We start from the raw sequence: 21,222 nt of genomic DNA on the forward strand, positions 1-21,222 counted from the left end.
CCTCCCTCTCACCAATCTACTTTTCCATCTAATTGACAAGTTTCACCATGTGCCCCTCCTTAACCCTCTAATGCTTTCCTCTTCTGTCATTCACACTGGAAATTCTGTCAGATCATTTTTACAGTTAAAGAGGGTTGAAGTAAAACACACTGCCATTATTCTGCTTATGATAATGATAGGATTTACCCTCCTTCCATAGCAACAAAAACTTGGGGAAATATTGTATAATTTAAGGTAACACTAATTAATGAAACAGGGGAAAACAGCTTAACTCAATAGAAGTTTACTTCTCACTCATTAAAATTCCAATATTGATATTCTGGACTGGAGGATGAATCTCTCCTAAACAGTGATTCTGGGACTCAGACTCCTTCCATCTTGTGGCTCTGCCATCTTTGACATGTGGCTTATGAGCTCTCCATTATTCTTGTATCAAGACAGCAAAAGTGGAAAGATCCTGGAGAGTCTCATGAAAGATGTTTTTAATGGGCAAGGCCGAGAGATGGGTCACAGAGTTTTTGCTTGCATGCCATTGACAAAAATTCAGTCGTTGACCATCCCTAACTTTACCTCCTTCGGAATTGTGAAATTTTGGTAAATAGATTCTATTCACTTAAAAATCACTCTTCTCATAGCTACCAAGGTCATACTTTTTTCTTGTCCCTAAACCAACATTACTGGCTGGAAGAACCCTTTATCATATTTACAAGTTCAGTGAGAAGATTACATAGTCATTTAGAAGGGCAATAAAAGCACTTGTTTAAAAAAATCAGAACTTATTAATAATTTAAAAATCTGTTAGGCAATAAGAATAGAAGGGAATTTTCTTAATCTCATAGTGACTACCCAAAAGTTACATACAGAACATCTCACCCTGGAAATGTAAGCTTGCAGATTGAGAACCAAAATAATATGCCCACAATCACTTCTATTCAGTATTGCACTGGAGATCCTCATCCATGGAGTAAGCAGGAAAAATATAAAACATATACAATTGGAAAAGAAGAATCAAAGTTTATTTTATTACCAGTGTATGAATTCAAGCCAAAAAAACACATACATTTATACATTATTAAATTAATGAAAATTAGCAAACGTTTTGGATATAAATTTAAGAAATCAATTGTGTTTTTTTTACAGCAGAATCAATTGATTAGAATATGAAAAAAAACCATACAATTTAACTAGCAATGGAAATAGCAAATATAGGCAACTTGGGCTGGGGAAGAGGGGGCTGGGCATGACCCCAGCCGAGTGAGCTGGCAGGAAGAAGCAGGAATGGGTTGATCCAGCTGCATCCCCGCTGCTCAGCTGTTCCCGTGGCTACCTCTGCTGCCTCTGCCTGGGACTGTGTCCACCAACTGCTGGGAGGGAAGCCTGGAGTATGGGGAGGGCACTCTATTTTTTTTTTTAAAAAAGCAAATGTATCCAGGACTAAACCTAACAAAGTTGTGAAGACTGTTATGAAGAGTAGTATAAATTTTTATTGAAAGGTTTTAAATAAAAGAAATGAAGAGAAACCCTGTTCAGAGATTGTAAGACTTAATATGGTAAGCATTTTCTCCAAACTGATTGACAGCATTGATGGATTCCCAGAAAACAGGTGGTGTAGGGGCTGTACTGTGTGGAATGTGCCTAGAGTGTATACTTGGAGAGCTGGCAGGCATACTCAGCAGAAGGTAAGTGTGTTTGCAATAGCCTAACAACACAGATGTACCTTGACAGTAAAATAGAAACAGGATTCACGGTGCACTCATGCAATGGAATGCTATACAATGAAATTAAATGAGTGTTGCCCACCTACGTTACACACGCTGTGAAGGAAAAGTACTACTGATTTAAAGGATACTTACAATAATATCCCATTTTTATAAATTTAAAAAACATGCAAACTGGGAGTTCCCTGGTGGACTAATGGTTAGGATTCTGGGCTTTCACTGCCATGGCCTGGGTTTAATCCCTGGTCAGGGAACTGAGATCCTACAAGCTGCATGGCGTGGCCAAAAAACACCCAACAACCTACTAAAATTAATAAAGAAACATTTTTAAAAAATGCAAACCTAAATTACATTTTTAAATGATTGATGTGTATGTATTAAGATGAAGAGAAATAGGAAACAAGTGCCTAAAAGGAGCGTAGGGTCTTTTAAGAGAATTTTGCCCAGGGGTTGTTTTTCAGTCACTTATCATATTGTTCATTTATGCTTTTCACTTTTCTGTAGTTAGGCTTTTTTCACAATTACAAAAATGTCAGTATGCACCCACAGTGATATCATTCTCACTTCAGGGCCACTGGTCACAATTAGGCTCTTTTTGTTGCTTAGCAACTCCATGCTGTGTCCTTCATTCCCATTTACAATTTCACACCCTCATTCTCTCTCCAGATCTCTAGCACCAACACTCAGCTTATTACCTTGTGTTCTGTTTTGCTGAGAAGAAGAAATAATTAGAAGCAAACTTCCCAAAGTCCCTCCATCACACCGACCCCCAGGTCTGCATCTCTACTGAATTCTCTGCCTTCCGTCTTATCCCACAGGCTGACACCCCCGCTGCTATGTAGGAATTCCACTTGTGCACTTGATCCTGTTTTCTTGAACTCCTCATAGACATAGTTTTAGTAAGTCTCCCCTCTCTCACCTATTTTTTGTTCTCTACTAGATCATTCCTTTCTTAGGTAACCACGCTGAGTTTTCACATCTTCAAAGAGAAAATTCTCTCTTGACACCAAAGCCTTCTCCAGCTACCGCCTGATTTATCCTCTTTACACAAAATCTTCTTGAGAAAGTTGTTATGGGATGAGTTATGTCCTCACAAACTTATTATTTTTTTTTAAATTTATTAAAAAAAATTTTTTTTGGCTGCACTGGGTCTTAGTTGCAGCATGCGAGAACTTCGTTGTGGCACTTGCGGCATGTGGACTTCTTAGTTGCGGCATGCATGCGGGATCCAGTTCTCCGACCAGGGATCAAACCCGGGACCCCTGCATTGGGAGCTCAGAGCCTTACCCACTGGACCACAAGGGAAGTTCCCTCACAAAATTATTATGTTGAAGGCCCAACGCCTAGTACCTCAGAATGTTACAGGATTTTTAAAGAGGTGATTCAGGTCATGACGGGCGAATCCTAATCCTATGATGAACTGGAAATTTAGACCCAGGAAGGTACAGAGGAAAAACCATGTGAAGACACAGAGAGAAGGTGGCCGTCTACAAGCCAAGGAGAGAGGCCTCAGAGGAAACCAACACTGCCAACACCTTGATCTCAGATTTCCAGCCTCCAGAACCATGAGAGAGAAATGTCTGTTGTTTAAGCCACCCAGTTCCATGGTACTTTGTCATTGAAGCCCTAGTAAACTCACACAGTTGTCTATACTTCTCTTCAGTTCCTAATCTCCCCTTCCCTTCAACCTACTTCACTCAAGTTTTCCACACAGTCCCACCAAAAGTGCTGTTATCAATGTCACAAATAACCTTGACACTGGTTCCAGATGGTCAGTCCACTTGTTACTTGATATACTTGATCATTGACTTGTTGCCACTTTCCTCATTTGGCTCCTATGTCACCACCCTTGCCTGATTTTCCTCTAACCCCAGTGATTTTTCTCTCAGTCCCCTACATGTTGGCATGTCCTAGTTTTAGATCTGGTTTTTTTTCCTTCTCTATATCCACTTACCCTACATGTGATTTCATCCCTTTAAATAACTTCTAGATGCTGATCTTTCCAGAAATGTCTCTTTCCAGACCAACCTCCTGGATGTCAGACTCCAGCTGAGATGTTGAAGAGTGCTGAATGGTCAAGCACAGTCCCATGAAATACAAATTTTACCCAAGCAACACGCTTTACTGAGGGTGGGCAAAGGACATGGCAGAGAAGCTATCACAAGTACAACATAGACATTTTGGAGATCCTGAATCCGTCAGACATAGATCACTGCATCTCTTTTCTCACCCCAGATGAGAAGAGATCAAGTTTCAGAGTGCTGGTTGCTAACTGTGTGAGCAGGACAAGATAGCACAGGAGAGACACTTTGTTTTGGTATCTCTAGGGTTTTATACTTTGAGAGTCACTGGGTCCTTGTGGTCATGAGGATTACATGACTATCTTCCATGTTTTATCACTACATTAATAAGTTGCAGGATTATTTAAAATAAACCATCCAAGAGCATTAGATCTTTCCTGCTACTGTTATTTTTTATATCGTTAGTCAGTAATAGCAACCTCCCTACAAGACTATTATTTATCTTCCAGCTAGTAAATTCCATCAGTCAAGGTTTAGAAGACGGTCTGGTTGGTTATGTTTACAGATTTCTTTGAGCATCCCAAAAAGGTGATAATCAAATGTCACATCAACTATTCATCTTTTCTTTTTCTTTTTAAAACTTTTAAAATTGAAGTATAGCTGATTTGCAATATGAGTTTTGGGTGTACAGCATAGTGTTTCAGTATTTTTACAGATTATACTCCATTAAAAGTTGTTACAGGGCTTCCCTGGTGGCACATTGGTTGAGAGTCTGCCTGCCGATGCAGGGGACGCAGGTTCGTGCCCCGGTCCGGGAAGATCCCACATGCCGTGGAGCGGCTGGGCCCGTGAGCCATGGCCACTGAGCCTGCGCTTCTGGAGCCTGTGCTCCGCAACGGGAGAGGCCACAACAGTGGGAGGCCCGCGTACCACAAAAAAAAAAAAAAAAAAAAAAATCTGATTACAATGTAATTAACAAGGTAACTTGGTTACTGTTGTAACATATGACACTTAAGATAATAACTAGAATTATGACTGATAACATTTTATCAGGACATATTAGAATTTTTTTGAAACTCCATATAATTTCTAGAATATTTATATTAGTAACAATTACCATACAATATAACCTAAGAAGATTTATTACACATTTGACAATACTTCCTGTGTGCTTTTAACATAACCAAATGAACCAAATTAATGTAATATCTCTCTTTGGGATGTTTCAGGGACCCTTTGAAGCACCCCAAAGTTAGCTAGAGGTCAAAGAAACTTCATCACAATTTGATTTGGGAAGTTTTATCAAAAATATCAAAAGGGTTTAAAACAGTCAGATAAGATCATACATCACTGTGAAACAATAGCTACTCACTTAGCCAAAGTAACAATAAAAGTTTTTAAAAGGGGCTTCCCTGGTGGCACAGTGGTTAAGAATCTGCCTGCCAATGCAGGGGACACAGGTTCGAGCCCTGGCCTGGGAAGATCCCCCATGCTGCGGAGCAACTAAGCCCGTGCACCACAACTACTGAGCCTGAGCTCTAGAGCCCGCAAGCCACAACTACTGAGCCCACATGCCACAACTACTGAAGCTCGCATGCCTAGAGCCTGTGCTCCTCAACAAGAGAAGTCACGACAATGAGAAGCCCACACACCGCAACGAACAGTAGCCCCCGCTCACTGCAGCTAGAGAAAGCCCGTGCACAGCAACGAAGACCCAACTCAGCCAAAAATATAAATAAATAAATAAATAAATAAAATTTTTTTAAAAATAGATTTTTAAAGGCAAATATTGAACTGATCACTTAAAAGGTAAAGAAGCTTAAAATCTGTTATCCAAGGCAGTTCAACGTCTTAAGAAAATTTTTACCATGCATAAAACTCCTTTCTCAGGGTCCACTTTCCACAAACATTTTTTATCACTTTCTGTATCCATCACTTTATTTTCCCATTCAGAAACAACCACCTGTAAGTTAGACCTACTTCCTTTTCTCTTAATAAACTGCAATTCCATTCCTCATACCTTCTTTACTAAAAACATACATCCTACTTTCCTTAAGCAACCATGAACTGTCCTTTATATCAGCACTCCATAGATTGGTAAACATACATTCAAATAATAATTTTTGAAGAATGTGCTTTCTTATAGAAAATATCTCAGTGTGGCACCAAACACATTTTTTAATAGTTCTAAACCTTTTGTTTCTCTGGAAAAGGAAGCCAGTGTTCAGTAATTAATGTTTCAGTATCTTATTTTATTTGGAAATGGCTTAGTTATTTAATAAACTTCCATCCTTTAACTTAAGTTAGCACAACTCTAAATTTTCAAGTTGTCGAATATCTGGAGAGATCATTCTTAAGTAAATATTCCTAAAACATAATTATTCCTAAAAAGTTCACCCAAAGCTCTTATCTCATTTGCAATTTTTTTTGGTAAAAGTTTCTTCTTATCGAGTTATTTTCATTGCTGACAAATTTGTAACAAATATAATAAGATCTTATTTAGTTTATATTAAACCTAGGCACAATGAAAGTATAATACTTAATGTTGATGGCTCGAAAGACATGTCTATATTAATTAGATCAAGAAACTTAAACATTAATACCAGGTATTAGGGACTTCCCTGGTGGCGCAGTGATTAAGAATCCACCTTAACGGGTTTGAGCCCTCGTCCAGGAAGATCCCATATGCCGCAGAGCAACTAAGCCAGTGTGCCACAACTACTGAGCCCGTGTGCCTAGAGCCCGTGCTCCACAAGAGAAGCCACTGCAATGGGAAACCCAAGCACCGCAACAAACAGTAGCCCCCATTCAATCCAACTAGAGAAAGCCCGCGCGCAGCAACGAAGACCCAACACAGCCAAAATAAATAAATAAATAAATTTACCCCCCAAAAAATACCAGGTATTAATTTAATATTGAATATTTCCCAGTTCATGTGAACCTGAAGTTTGTTTAATTTTTCTTGTATTTAGAATTGTTTGATTTGTAAGCACTTACTTTTCTTTTAAGCCAATTAAATAGAGCTCATTTACAAATTAACCTCAGCAACATTATCCAAAGACAAAAACACATACTGAGACATACACATATATCCAGACAGACAGAGATCTCATAGTTTCCACTTGAGATTTAAAATGTCTCTTTGCCCTTTTTTGTTTGTTTGTTTTTCTTGGCTTGAACTTCTACTAATTAACCCAAGGCTGATGGGCTATGTTTGTAGCTCAAGGACATGATAAGAGTTAACTTCAAGCTTTTTTTTTTTTTTTTTTTGTGGTACGCGGGCCTCTCACTGTTGTGGCCTCTCCCGTTGCGGAGCACAGGCTCCGGACGCGCAGGCTCAGCGGCCATGGCTCACGGGCCCAGCCGCTCCGCGGCATGTGGGACCTTCCCGGACTGGGGCACGAACCCGTGTCCCCTGCATCGGCAGGCGGACTCTCAACTACTGCGCCACCAGGGAAGCCCTAACTTCAAGCTTTGTCCTAGGCATATTTTTGTTCTCTCAGGGTCAGAATTTTGAAGATAAGTATTTTAACAAGCTAGCTTTTTCTCATTGCACATGCAAAAAGAATTCGTTTCACAATTTTAAGAACAGTTTTATTTTAACCAATTTTCTCCAGAGTCTAAAGAATATTGTGGCCATACTGTCAAAAATCATCTTTCTCTTTCTGTGGTCATGGTTTCATAGCTAAAATTTAAGCCAGATAGTGCTCAAATTGGCTCTGATAACAGGGGCAGACTGGCTGATAAAATGTCGTCCCAACAGGGATTGTCCCTCTGGGGAGGTGGGGTCTTAGTTTCATCAGAAGAATCTGGGAGTGAGGGAACTTGCAGGAGTGGAGGAAGCTTGGTTCCCCTCTTCCCCTGAGAGTTGGGAGAAGTTAGAAGAGGATCATTTAGAATATCTGGAGAGTTTTTTTTTTTTTTTCTGATTCCTCAGGCTTTTGATCATGGAGCCACCTAGAGCAGGATTATAATAAAAGGGGCATATGGGGCTTCCCTGGTGGCGCAGTGGTTGAGAGTCCGCCTGCCGATGCAGGGGACGTGGGTTTGTGTCCCGGTCCGGGAAGATCCCACATGCCGCAGAGCGGCTGAGCCCGTGAGCCATGGCCGCTGAGCCTGCGCGTCTGAGTGCAAGGCCTGTGTACTGCAAAAAAAAAAGGGGGGGGTGCATAAAGTCTTGAACATAAGGGAACCTCAGTCCATTTTCCCCATCCTGTGGCAATAAAGATCTAATTGTAGGAGACCCATTTTCAGGCCATTTTTCTTTGTCATTGGATCATAGCTATTGGTCGACTAGTCACTTAAAATTTTCCGTAAGGGTTCCGAGGTTGGGGTGGAATCTTAGAGGAAGCACTTCCCATTTTGGCTCCAGCAGTTGGTAACAGACTTTAGACGTCAGCGCGCTCAAATCAAAACATAAACAACATTCACCTCTTCAGCTGTGTCCCCCCTTCTGCCTGGCAGAAAAATAAAGCCATCTCTCTTTTCCTCCAAAATCTCTGTCTTCGTGTTTTTGTTCGGCATCAGTGCACAGGGAAGCCGATATTTCGGCAACAACTCTAGTCGGGATGGCGTAAATACGAATGGCCTTGGTCTTGAGGATGGGGTTGTTTGAACAAGTTAATTTCCTGATTCTGATAACATCTTTCAAGCCCCAGCTTTAATGAAAGCAGAAATGTCTTTTTTTTTCATGCAATTATTTTTCTCAGAATGGAGAATGAAAGAAATCCAAGATTTCAGAAATTAGAAACTGGCTTTATTCCTTTTCAGGCTGCAGACTCACATGAGGCTTAGTTTCAGGGATGAATTCAGGAAACCTGAGAAATAGATAGTGACTTCTGCTTGCTTTGGTTTCTCAGTTTTGACTTCTGCTTCTAGCCACACCTTGTCCCCCTTTTTCAGAAGCATAATTAAAGCACCAGAGATATTAACATACTCTTTTTTGGCGATCAGATCCTTTTCCAAAACTTGGCTTTGGTTCGTCATTAGCCAAACCTTCACCTTGCAGTGGCGAAGCTCTATATCAAAGTCGAAATAGTAATTTCCAGGAATCCTGCAGGACCTAGGAGGAGCACAGAACAGTCTATGAGAAACTGATACCTTAGAGGAGCATGTATCCCTCCAGAATGCACTGGTGGTGGTGTGATTTCACACACTGAACTTGCGATGCACTGCTCCGCAGGTTGTTCTATCTAGACTCTAATATCTAGAGTTTCAATTCCTGTCCTAGCTCCCCCTGTGCTATCAGAGTCCTCGATAGAGTGTCCCGTACTTGCTCTATTTTTGTCTGGCATTCCTGGATCCAGATGCTGAACCTTCCCTGGAGCGAACTCTCGAGGACTGCTATGCTATACTTAGGCCAGTACTGACCACTTCAGGACTGTTTCAGTTTTGTATTTGGTGATCCTTATTCAGAGCTTGGAAACTTGAGCTTGTTATCCACTAGCCACCACATCCCTGCCCCCCAGGGAACTTCTTTCACTTTTATCTGAGCAAGCTATGCATCAATCAGAATGTCAATTTTACATTAGCCCTCCTGTGGGGATTAAGATGCTACCTTGGTTAAGAGTGTGAGCTTTGGCTTATAAAGGAAATAGTGTAGGTCATATCTCATCCCTGGTCAAGTTTCTTAACATTTGTAAGGGTCCATTTTTTCATCATCCACCAAAGCAAGTCATGATATATACTCTCATTGGTCTGTTCTGGAAAAGAGTTAGCATTAAATATTATGTTTGCTCTTATGATTATAACTACTGGCCTCTAAGTTTGGGACTGTGATCTATGCTCCTAATAAGATTTTTGGATAATGTCGTAATAAAGAGGCAGTGTCAAATCATTTTACTGTACTTTTTCTTTTCCCCTTACCTTATGGGTCTGCAATTTACTTCATGACACTATTCTTGAATCCAAGAGCCTGGGTCTCTTATTTTCAGGAAAAACAAACCTCTGAATCACTAAACCTTAGACATTTGATCCTAGGATAGGGGCCCATGGATATTCAATGACAATAATGGCCCTATAAGAAATTTTTCAAAATATGTGAGATTCTCTGGGGGATGGGGGAGCCTTTGACTCAGTCTTACTCAGCTGCAAGCAGCAGTTTATAAAGCCTCCCCATTCTGAGTGGTTCTTAAACTCTGGCATGCATCAGATTCACATGGAGCCCTTATTAAAACACAGATTGCTCACCTCCAGAGTTTCTCATAGACTAGATCTGGGGTAGAGACTGAAATGTGATTTTATAAGAATATCTCATGTGATGCTGGTGCTGCTGGTCTGTGGACAACACTTGGAGAACCTTGACTCTGACTCATCCACTTTGAGCCTACACGGCGAACACAAGCAGCACACCAGGGACCCCGTGTTGTAACCAGTGAGAAGGATCTAGAGCATAAGCATACCCAGGGCTTACTGAGTGCCAACTTTCCCATAATATCTGGACTTGGTCCAGTCTTTGTGATCAAATGCACACCTTCTCATATAGTACTATGTGCTATAAGGTTCCACTAGCTCCTTTTTTTTCCCCCTCTTAACTAGAAAGACTGTCCTGATGCATGATTCCACCTCTGCAACTATGAGTTTTCTTGACATCTCCACTACCTTGACTTACCCTTACAGAGCAGTGTTGCCTTAGGTAACAACCTGGGTCTGGACTTAGGTCAGATTCCATAGTCTTCATAAGACCTGTGGTTTGGGCTAACAAACACTCTGCTAAAGAAGCCCTTTGTGCAGTCCATAAGTTTCCCCAGATTCTTTCTATTCTTACTTGCTATCAATACCATGAAGATTATGATATTTTACCCAAAGAGAAAGGGGGAGGGGAAATTAAGAGACAGAAGAAAAGGCTTTCTTACTTCTAGGGCCTGCAACTCCAAGAGGCCCCAGAGGTCCAGGAGGCCCTGGGGGTCCACAGCATCCAATTTACTCAATGAAAGTATTTGCTATCAGAATAGACATAGTGAATCTCCACACACCTAGAACAAGAAAGCAAAGAGGAGTTATTTGCTCATGCAATCTGTGTGGGTAGAATTAAAGCTTGGTCTGTCAAAATTATACATTGGCTCTGGAATCAGACATACTTGGATCCAAATGACAGCTGTGCTACTTATCAGCTAATTGAGCATGTTACACTCTACAATTTAGCTGGCTCTTTATTAATTCCTCTGTTCTGTTATGAATGACCAGACTGAAATCACTACTCATTTACAAATGTTATTTCACTGAATATTATTTATCTCCTTTCTTATCCATCTCTTTATCAACTGAACATAATGAACACTTAATAAATAACATTGGCCTATTATATGAATTATTATTAACAGAGGCTCCTAGGTATTGCCAATTTTGCACAGGGCACAATACTAGAAACATTATTTTTTAAATCAAATTTCCATTTCAATTATATAAGAGATTAGTTCTTGGCCCACAATTACAAATAAGAAAATTGAGATTCAGAAAGTTATAATGACCAATCCAAAACCAGAGAGCCGGAAAGAAAAAGGGGTAGGATCTGAATCCTAGTCTGAGCCTAGACCATTATTTGAATGAGTTAATAAATGAATGAATGCCTATACTATATGGTCCTGCCCTTTCCCATCCCCAGGTGCTCAGCCTTAGATCCTTTAAAAAAATTTACCCTTATATCCTTTTGGTAAACATGCCTTATATTTAAGCAAATAACAAAAAGCAGCCTGGACTGTTTGTCTTTTATTTATGTATTTTTCCTGTCCCCCAAAGCAGAAGCCCCTAGAAATAATATGTAGAAAATTCCATGATCAACATTGGAGGTTTCAGTGTCCTATTAAGTCCAGTTATTCCTAATCTACCCTCTCCTAGGGACCAGGCAACTGGACCATCCCTTCCTGCAGCTTGCATCAGGTCCCTACCAGTGATTCTCAGACAAAGAGACTTAGTTCTTCTTGGGCTGGCTTCTCCCAATGTGAAGGATCCCTGTGTTACTCCAGCTGTTAAATCTGAAGCAGGGGCCCCTGTTAGCACTCCACCGTAGCAAGAACTTCTTAAGGGTTTGAAGTCACCTCTTCAATGTTTAAATATTTTCATGAAATCCAACCTGGGTTCACAATAAGATTAATGTTCAACCACAGCAGGATTTGAGGTCACCTACCCTGACTAGCTCCAGAGTTTGGCCTAGGAAGGTTTTAGAATCCTGGTCACCCCCCGATTTTCTATCAGAGATATCTCTTATGGCAATAGCTGCTGCTACAGGTAAAACCAAACCTCAAGAGTGTGATTTTCCTTGCTCCTTTACTACTTTTTGAACACTTTCTTGCTGTATCTAATCTCAGATCAGGAGGCAGTGAAAGCAAGCTCCTGGATGAGAAATCTGTGTAGGTCAAAGAACTGGGAACCGTGAGAACTTAATCACTGGGGACAAAAACAACCATTATTTGAAGTCCAACGTGTAGTATACGTAAGTTAGTGTCCTTAATGTTAATACGTGAATACCACATAGGAAAAACAATGTCTGTCTAGCTATTATTATTACTCACGCATCATCTCTTGAAACCGCCATTACAATACCATGACTACCATGACTATTTTTTACCTGGCTTTTGTTGATTACCCACTCATCATGCAGGTCACAATATTTCTCTGTTCTCTGTGTACCACTTACACATTAGTGGACGAATCCACAGGCTCAACCAGACTCAGGTTCAATCCTTTTGACAACACTATAGATGGTATTGTTTCTTTTTGTGATATTAGTAGGTACTGATGCTAGGTGCCCAGACCCATTAATTCATTGCTGTTTCAAAACAGCGTTATTCTATGTTCTATAATATGTTTTTTCATGTATTAGTTGGAATAACTTGATAAAGACAGTCAACTCTTTGTCTACTTTTTGATTGTCTATTATCTTTTTCATTTGGTAGTTGGAATAATTTGATGAGACTCTACTCTTCATCTAGTATTTGGCTACCCAGGGGTATAATTCATATAAGAAAGGCAGAACAAATGCTTGACTGTTTTTTCTTTTATTTCCCAGTTTTATTGATTTCCTTTCATCCTCCAAAGGTGGTGAATTCATTTTGTTTGGTTTTTATTTTATATTACATTAACCAAAGCCCATACTTTATTCAGGTTTCTTTTTTTTTTTCCTAGAGTCTTCTTTTCCAGGACTCCATCCAATATACCACATTGCATCTAATTGTCTGTCTCCTTTAGGTTCCTCTTAGCTGTGGTAGGTTCTCAGACTTCTCTTGTTTTTGACAACATTGACAGTTTTCAAGAGTACTGATCAAGTATTTTGTAGAATGTTCCTCAACTGAGATTTGTTTAATGTTTTCCTCATGATTAGAGAGTGTTATGGATTCGGGGCAGGAAGACTACAAAGGTAAAGTGTCATTTTCGTCACATCCTATCAAGGATACATATTATCCACATGACTTATTCATAATAAGGAAGTCTGAGGGAATTCCCTGGTGGTCCAGTGGTTAGGACTCTGTGCTTCCACTGCAGGGGGCACGGGTTCAATCCTTGCTCGGGAAACTAGGATGCTGCATACCACGAGGTACGGCCAAAGAAAAAGGGGGAGTCTGACTCCATTTTTTGATGTTATTTTTAAATTATTTTCTTATTTTTCATTTTTTATTCATTTTTTTGGGGGGGGGTTAATTTATTTTATTTATTTTTGGCCGCGTTGGGTCTTTGTTGCTGCACATGGGCTTTCTCTAGTTGCAGTGAGTGGGGGCCTCTCCTCGCTGCAGCACGCGGGCCTCTCACTGCAGTGGCCTCTCCCGCTGCGGAGCACGGGCTCTAGGCACGCAGGCCTCAGCAGTTGTGGCTCGTGGGCTCTCGAGCGCAGGCTCAGTAGCCGTGGTGCACGGGCCCAGCCACTCTGCGGCTTGTGGGATCTTCCCGGACCAGGGCTCGAAGCCGTGTCCCCTGCATTGGCAGGCAGATTCTCAACCACTGCGCCACCAGGGAAGCCCCATTTTTTGATGTTTGCTGATAGTTTTTAAGCCTCATTCCTCCCTTTTCTCTTCCTGCTTCACATCTGGGAAAGCTGATAATAAAGTCCAGATGCTCCTTTCCTCTGGTGCTAATGGGAGGTACAAACCACATAAGCTTCTCGACATGCAGCCACACTGTCTTGTTTATTATAGCTTTATAATAAGCCTTGAAGTTGGGTAGCCTGAGTCCTCCAGCTTTGTTTTGCTTCTTCAGTATTGTGTTTATCTATGTGTTTCACCTTCTATTACAAACTTTAGATCAGTGTGTTGAAACCTATATGATAGGTTACTGAGATTTGGGTTGGAACTATGTTGAATTATAGATCAAGTTGGGATGAACTGACATCTTAACAATATTGGGTCTACCAATGCATGAACATGGAATATTTCTCCATTTATCTTCTTTTGATTTTTTTCATGGAAGTTTTGTAGTTTTCCTGATATATATATTATACATATTTTGTCAGATTTAATCTAAGTATCTCATTTTTTGGTACTACTGTAAATTCTACTGTGTTTTTTTTTTATTTCAAGTTCTGAACGTTCATTGGTGATACAAGGGAAAACAATTTTTTTGTTTTTAAAATGTTATACATACACAATCATGTCTTCCACTAACAACGACAATTTTACATCTTTCTTCTCATTCGCTATTCCTTTTATTTCCATTTCTTGTCTTAGCATCCAGTGTCTGACCAATAAGTATATTGCTAGTTGTAGGTTTTATAAAGATGTCTTTGATCAAGTTGAGACAGTTTCCCTCTGTTCCTACTCAGGCTCTGATATTTTGTTGATACAGTACTAGAATGTTTGTAGTGAGGAGGGCCCACTTGATGGGTTGAGAAAGTGACCATACAAGGATCACCAGTGACAAAGACCACATGTTCAGAGACGGAACCTTGACCCGTCCAAGTAAAATCAGCCAGATGTATATGGATGGTATTGCCTCATTGTGAATTCAACTGCAGCAACTTCTCTCTGGTTAAAAATATAACCAGGACATTGGCCTCAGGAGAGACCAGAAGACCAAATATTTAGAGAAATCAATTCTGCAAATCATCTAATCTCAACTTGAAAATCAAACCAAGTGAGACGAAAACAAGATAGCTGAGAAGTCGATTTTCAGTAGGCTTCCTTCCATAATATCAGAATGCTTGGACCAAGAAAAAGCACTCTCTCCATGGGAAATCATGGTAAGTGTACCCACTCTCAGTTACAATAATGAATTAAACCTTTTATATTACTTTCCATTACCCCTCCTTCTTTCACATGGAAAATATTATATCAATATATCTACCCTGGGAGACCATATTCTCATAACTTTGTCAAAGGTATAGATTTTATTTCTGCCTTACTACTGGTGAAAGTGGGTAGGAATGGAAGTCAAATGGTGACTGTGAATGATGTCATTATTATTTAATTACTCTCAGTTATGCAAATTAGTACAGAGGACTTATGACAGAATGGAAGGTAGTGAAACATCCCACATATATGCTTTTGAAATATATATTCAACTTTAATACTCTGATGTCCAGAGTCCAAGTCATCAGCATGAGACCTATCAATACCTGCCAAGACCCTTTCCCTTCCTCTATATTTGCCTCTGATTCTGGCATTCATGTTTTATCACTATGCAGCTGAGTGTTTCTGTGCTACCTCTTGGGTTTGTTTGTTTGTTTATCCTTTAATTAATCTTTTGTCTCTTTTCTCTCTCTCCCTCCCACACATTTTCTTACTATATTATGTCCATGCTCTCCTTTACCACCCTTACTGTTTTACTAATAATAGTAAGATATTAAAGTTTACTACTGATTTCATTCATTGTATCCAATTTAAAAGCCAAAGCCATTGTATATGTTTCATCTATCTATCCACTATCCCCTCTCTCCTCTATCTCTGCTTTCACATTAGACCATAGCATATTTGAGTTATCTTACATAAATTAATAGGACAAAGTAGAAAAATATAAGCAGGTAAAAATTAGGAGTAGACAAAAGACAAAAAGCAAAACCATAGTAAATGGTCAATTAAAGTGCAGATGTGTGCACCTACCCAGTTTTAAAATTTTAGTTGGAAATATGATCTGACTTTCCTAGGGGCAAAACAAAACAGAAAACAGGTCCCTTATATAATTCACATTGTCCATAATGGGAAATATGCATTGTCTTTGGGGATTTGCAATATGGATAGGAAAAAATAATTCTCAAAGATTTCATATAGGAACATTGCATGAAATAAGTCAACCGATTCGTTAATAACACCTTCCAGTGGTGGTTATATTTTCTAGTCAGCTGAAGTATTATTACAATATGTGCTGAGGACAGTGATATAACATCTAACAAAAACCTATTAAATTTACTCTTTGTTGTACTAGACAACCTGTATTGAATGATTTTGTGTGTATGAGAACTTTCTGTTTGAGTGGTGAGTGGGTATATGTCTGTGGATGTTTATATGGGGGCAGGGGGTGTGGGGTATACTTTAGACTCTGAACATACAAGGTGTTCCCCACTAATCTCCAGTCATGTGAGATCCCAGCCATAATTAAATGAAAGCACAATCACCTAAGAGTAAACAGAAGAATATTCCAGAACAAGTTCCATCCTGTAAAACACTCTCAAAGGAGTCCAAATATTTCCATTTTTCTGGACCTCAATTTTTTCTTCTCTCCAATGAGGAATGTAATATTGAAACTCTCCCAAACTCACAGAGGGGTCTAGAAAATGACAAAAATAAAATGAGGGCTATGCAAGTGCCTGAACACTTGGGATTTTCTCATAACCATCTTAAAATTATTTTAAGATGCCTCAAGGCTTTCATATGAGAAACCATCAATAATTTCTAGTCATAAAGATGCTCAAATATGTACAGTGTTTTCATTAGAATGTAGAGAGTAGGGGCCAGGGGCCAGGGGCCAGGAGTTAATATATGGGGACTGTTTGAGGTACCATGCATCATGGCAGGCACATTTATTACATCATAATCTTTCACCTCTAAGAAATTCTGCGACTTAAGTTGGAATTCATAGCACCACTGTATAGTTGAGGCTGAAAAAGAGTTTAGTTAATTTCTCCAAGGTTGCACAGTTGGGAAGTGTCAGAGTTGGGATGTGTGAAACCTTGTCAGACTTTGAGAAACAAATTCTTGGGACTTCCCTGGTGGCCCAGTGGTTAAGAATACGCCTTCCAATGCAGGGGACATGGGTTCCATCCCTGGTGGGGGAACTAAGGCCCCACATGCCACGGGGCAACTAAGCATGCACGCCACAACTAGAGAGCCTGCATGCCGCAAACTACAGAGCCCACGCACTCTGGAGCCCACATGCCAGAGCTAGAGAGAAGCCCGCACCCCGAAATGAAAGATCCTGCATGCCAGAACTAAGACCTGATGCAGCCAAATATAAAAAATAATAAAATAATTAAATATTTTAAAAAATTCTCAGATTTTTCTAATACCGATTTTATTGACTTACTTTCATACTTACTTACTTGACTTACCATTTTGTAAGTCATCAATGGGATCAGAAATTAGAGACAATTTTATTACCAAGGATATGATTGGTGGCTTAGTTGTCTTTTTTTTTTTTTTTTGCGATACGTGGGCCTCTCACTACCGTGGCCTCTCCCGTTGTGGAGCACAGGCTCCGGACACGCAGGCTCAGCGGCCATGGCTCACAGGCCCAGCTGCTCCGTGGCATGTGGGATCTTCCCAGACCGGGGCACGAACCCGTGTTTCCTGCATCGGCAGGCGGACTCTCAACCACTGCGCCACCAGGGAAGCCCTTAGTTGTCTTTTAAAGCAAGTATTAAGATGATACAAAAATTAAACTTGTAAGGTAACATTTAGGACCACTCTGCTACAATAGTTGATTTATCAGGACAGACAGTGCTTTCAGTCTCTGGGGACAATTTCCTCTAGAATTTGTAAGTATTGGTGACCTATTGTTTTAGATTTAAGTCCATGTCCAGGCTTTGCTTTGTTAATGGGAATAAAAGGATGTCAATCAAGGAAAATTTCTACAACCTAGATATATTCAAAGAAGAGCAAACGTCAGGACAATCTTATATTGGGAGTCAGCCTTGTGCCTTCACTCTGCTAGATACTTTATTATATCATCCCCAAACCCTATGCTACCCTCTTAGATAGGTGTAATTATCCCAGTGTATAGGTGGGAAAACTGAGAGAAAAAGAAACTAGGCAATTTCTCTATAGACACAATGTTAATGCTTAAGTGAGTGGACTTCAGATACCAAATCATCACAACTAACACCAGGTATTGAATGTGACTGCCAGAGACTATTTCTAGGCCGCAGAGGCATAAGTTGGAAGAAGCAACACTGGATTCCAATAGGAAAGATCAGCAGGTCCCTTTTGTCTTTTCTGTGCCCCATCTGGGGAGGGTTCAATAACATGGGATAATGCCCTTGGAACGTTCCTAACCATCTCTGACCCTAGTCCCAGCACTGATGTGGATGCCCACAGTAATGGATACTCCTTGGGACTGTGAGGGTTTGCATCCCTTTGACGGGGTGGGAACATGATCCTTCAAGAGCAGCAGCAGCATTTTCCAGTCTATGTGAACTTTTCCCGTTACTCTTCTGCTCTAGGTTTCTGGATTTGGGCCCTGTCCATAACATCAGCCCCAGCTGATCTCAAGGCTGAAGGAAATTCTGAACCTGTGAACCTAGGGGATCCCCAGGACCCCCAAGCCCTCCAGGCCCTTTGGGAATAGCTGGTTAAGAAGGTGAGAGATTGTTTTCTTTTGCTTTTACTGTTCTTTCTTTTCTCTCTTTGGTTGTAATGTTCACAGACCCAGTTAAACTCCTAAATGAGCCTGATAAGATGGCTGAAGCAAGACATTTCTTCTTTTCAATGCCTATGAGTTGTTTCTCAACTCTGATTATGCATCAGAATGTCAAAACTTCATCTTACAGTTACTGAATCAGAAACTTGGGAATAGATGCAAATTACCCATATGTTTAGAAAGCTCTCAGGATATTTGATATACCACTGGAGTGGAGACCCAAAATTATAACTCTCGTTGCTATTCATACACAGCATGCCATGGGGCAAGGACAAAAACATATATTAGGTTCATTTAGTGTATGTATAAAGAAATGTGGGAGAATTCTTATGGGGAAAAGTATCTGTAGCACAAATTCATCCCCATCCTCTCACCACCTTGCTGAGGAGCAAACTGGGTTTGAGGCAGTTGGTTTGTACTTTGAAAAGATCTCCAAGAATGGGATTCCATCTGCATACTACTATTTACAGTAGGTTAAACCATTCAAAATTGCTGTTTTGTGGGGCAAAATCAGGGAAGTACTGACACTGTAAACATTTCAATCTAATATACATAGAGAAATTGGCAATGGGACAGGTGACACATAGTCAACTATGCAACAAGAAGTGCTCCCTGAATGAAGAATTAATGTTTGGCTGGAGCTCAGTGGGAATTCACACACCAATACTGCAGCTCTTGGCTAGAGACCCAGTATTTTCCCACTAGTTAGCTCTTCCTCTAGAATTGGAAAAACATAGTAAGTTCTAAATTGAGATACGTTTTGATTCACATGGTAAGAAAGATCACTCAGCTACACGCATGCACATGCACACATGCACACACCCACAAACGTGCAAACACAATGTGAAAAATAACTCACTTGTAAAACATTTAGAGACAAATCTTTTTTGCTAGATTAGAGAAAATGGTTGAATTTAGAATTTAGAGAGCATACCATACAAAACATGCATGAATACTCAGTTTGTTCTTTAATTTTGAAGTTCAGTCATGTATTTGGGAGAATAAGGTAACTTTGTATTCTAAAAAAGACATCAGTGGTGCTTATATGCTTGGTTATCAGTCAGGATAACTAGCTTGAGAAAATAGCTTGAATAGCACTTAAGTAGATGTACTCTTATAAATATCATTGTTATTTCTGTGCAGTGTGGCAGCACATATTTCACACTGAAGCAGTGGTGATTCCCACAAAATCAGGGGCAAGGTGGTATCATGAGAAGATACCAACAGGTTGGGGATTAGATCACCATTCAGCTCTGAACACTCACTCTGGCACTTGGATACCTGAGGACAATGATTTGCATCAGATTGACCTGTGTACATCATTAACCTGAGCTCCACATCCAGGGATTCAGATTTAGAAGAAGCAGAGTGCAGCCAGGGCATCAGTGAGCCTTTTGAGCTCCACAGGTGACTAATGCTTACGTGGGTTTCAGTACAACTGATCTGTGCTCTTTTAGCTATAGCACAATATGATTTCTGGATTTTTCTGCATCAGTTTCTACAGAAACTGGTCCTTGGTTATACGGTTTATAATAAAGAAAACATATGGTTCTGCCTTTGGGATAAGTTAAGAAAAACAATTCATGCGCTTATGCATTCAGAAAACATACGTTGAATGCTAACTACAAGCTGGGCACTCTAATGAGGCACGTAGTCAAGGACACAAGTGCTTAAGGAAGGGGTTACAATTCAGTGTGGTAAAAGCTATGACAAAAGTAAGCACTGGATGCTATTCCCACAGAATAGAGAAAGAAACTTTAAGAGAATCTTTAAGATTATAAGTAAAAAAGGTGGATGGGAGGGAGGGAGACAGAAGTACACTGATCATAAAATGCATGAGTTCAGAATTACCTCCTTCCTTTGTCTGTGTATCTTGTGTAAAGGTCCTCAAGGTCATCCAGGAAAAATGGGACAAAGAGGGTTACCTGGAGCTATTGAGAGGTGCCCACTGCCACCAAAATCTGCCTTTTTCGTGAAGCTTAGTGAACCTCTCCCAAAGCCCTTCCAGCCCGTTGTTTTCAAGGAAGCCCTGTACAACCAGCAGGACCACTTTAATCTGACCACTGGAGTGTTCAGCTGCACCACCCCTGGTGTGTACAATTTTGCCTTTGACAATGAGCTGTTTCAGAGATCTGTGAAGATAGGACTCATGAGGAATGGCATCCAGGTCAGATGCAAGCAAGCCCAAGCCAAAGACAGTCACAAACATACTTTGGGAACTGTCATTGTGCAGCTGGAGAAGGAGGACAAGGTCTGGCTGGAATCCAAGCTGAATGAAGCAGAATCTGATAAAGGAATGACTCAAATTATGTTCTTTGGGTATTTTCTTTATGGAAATTAAGATGGCTTGGTGTTAATAGCACTCCTCTCTTCCTCATTTAAGTCTAAATTAATGAGCATAATTTCCTCTCTCACACATTTCCTACAACATAATAGAATGTGGGGAAGTCCATAAAATTGAGTGCCCCATTAAGAAAAGTGAATTTGACACCAATCAAAGAAACATAAAAACAATCCTTGCCAATGATAAGTAAGTGAGAAAGGCTTCTGAGAAGTCTATTTAAGTGAAGGATCAACTGAATTTACTCTTTGGCTCTTGGCTTTTGCCCTTTGTCCTTCCCTTTTCTTCTTCCTTGGTCTACAGGTATAATAGCAGGAGTTGGAGCAGCCATACTGTGATCAGGAGAACTAAAGCTCAATGCTTT

At 40.2% G+C, this 21,222-nt stretch overlaps 1 protein-coding gene across 1 annotated transcript; it reads left to right on the forward strand.

Annotated features, from left to right (window-relative positions):
* Window positions 1–20,423: 20,423 nt before the first annotated feature.
* On the forward strand, window positions 20,424–20,858 carry LOC132499572 (hibernation-associated plasma protein HP-25-like). The gene has a single exon (XM_060114223.1). The coding sequence runs from the start codon at window positions 20,424–20,426 to the stop codon at window positions 20,856–20,858; it is 435 nt and encodes a 144-aa protein (XP_059970206.1).
* The last annotated feature ends 364 nt before the right edge of the window (window positions 20,859–21,222 follow it).

This window comes from Mesoplodon densirostris, chromosome 11 (genome assembly GCF_025265405.1).
Source record: "Mesoplodon densirostris isolate mMesDen1 chromosome 11, mMesDen1 primary haplotype, whole genome shotgun sequence".
NCBI lineage: Eukaryota > Metazoa > Chordata > Mammalia > Artiodactyla > Ziphiidae > Mesoplodon > Mesoplodon densirostris.

What these genes read in the sequence shown, in the direction of transcription:
- LOC132499572 (XM_060114223.1), top strand. Translation starts at nt 20,424, where the DNA reads ATGGGACAAAGAGGGTTACCTGGAGCTATTGAGAGGTGCCCACTGCCA.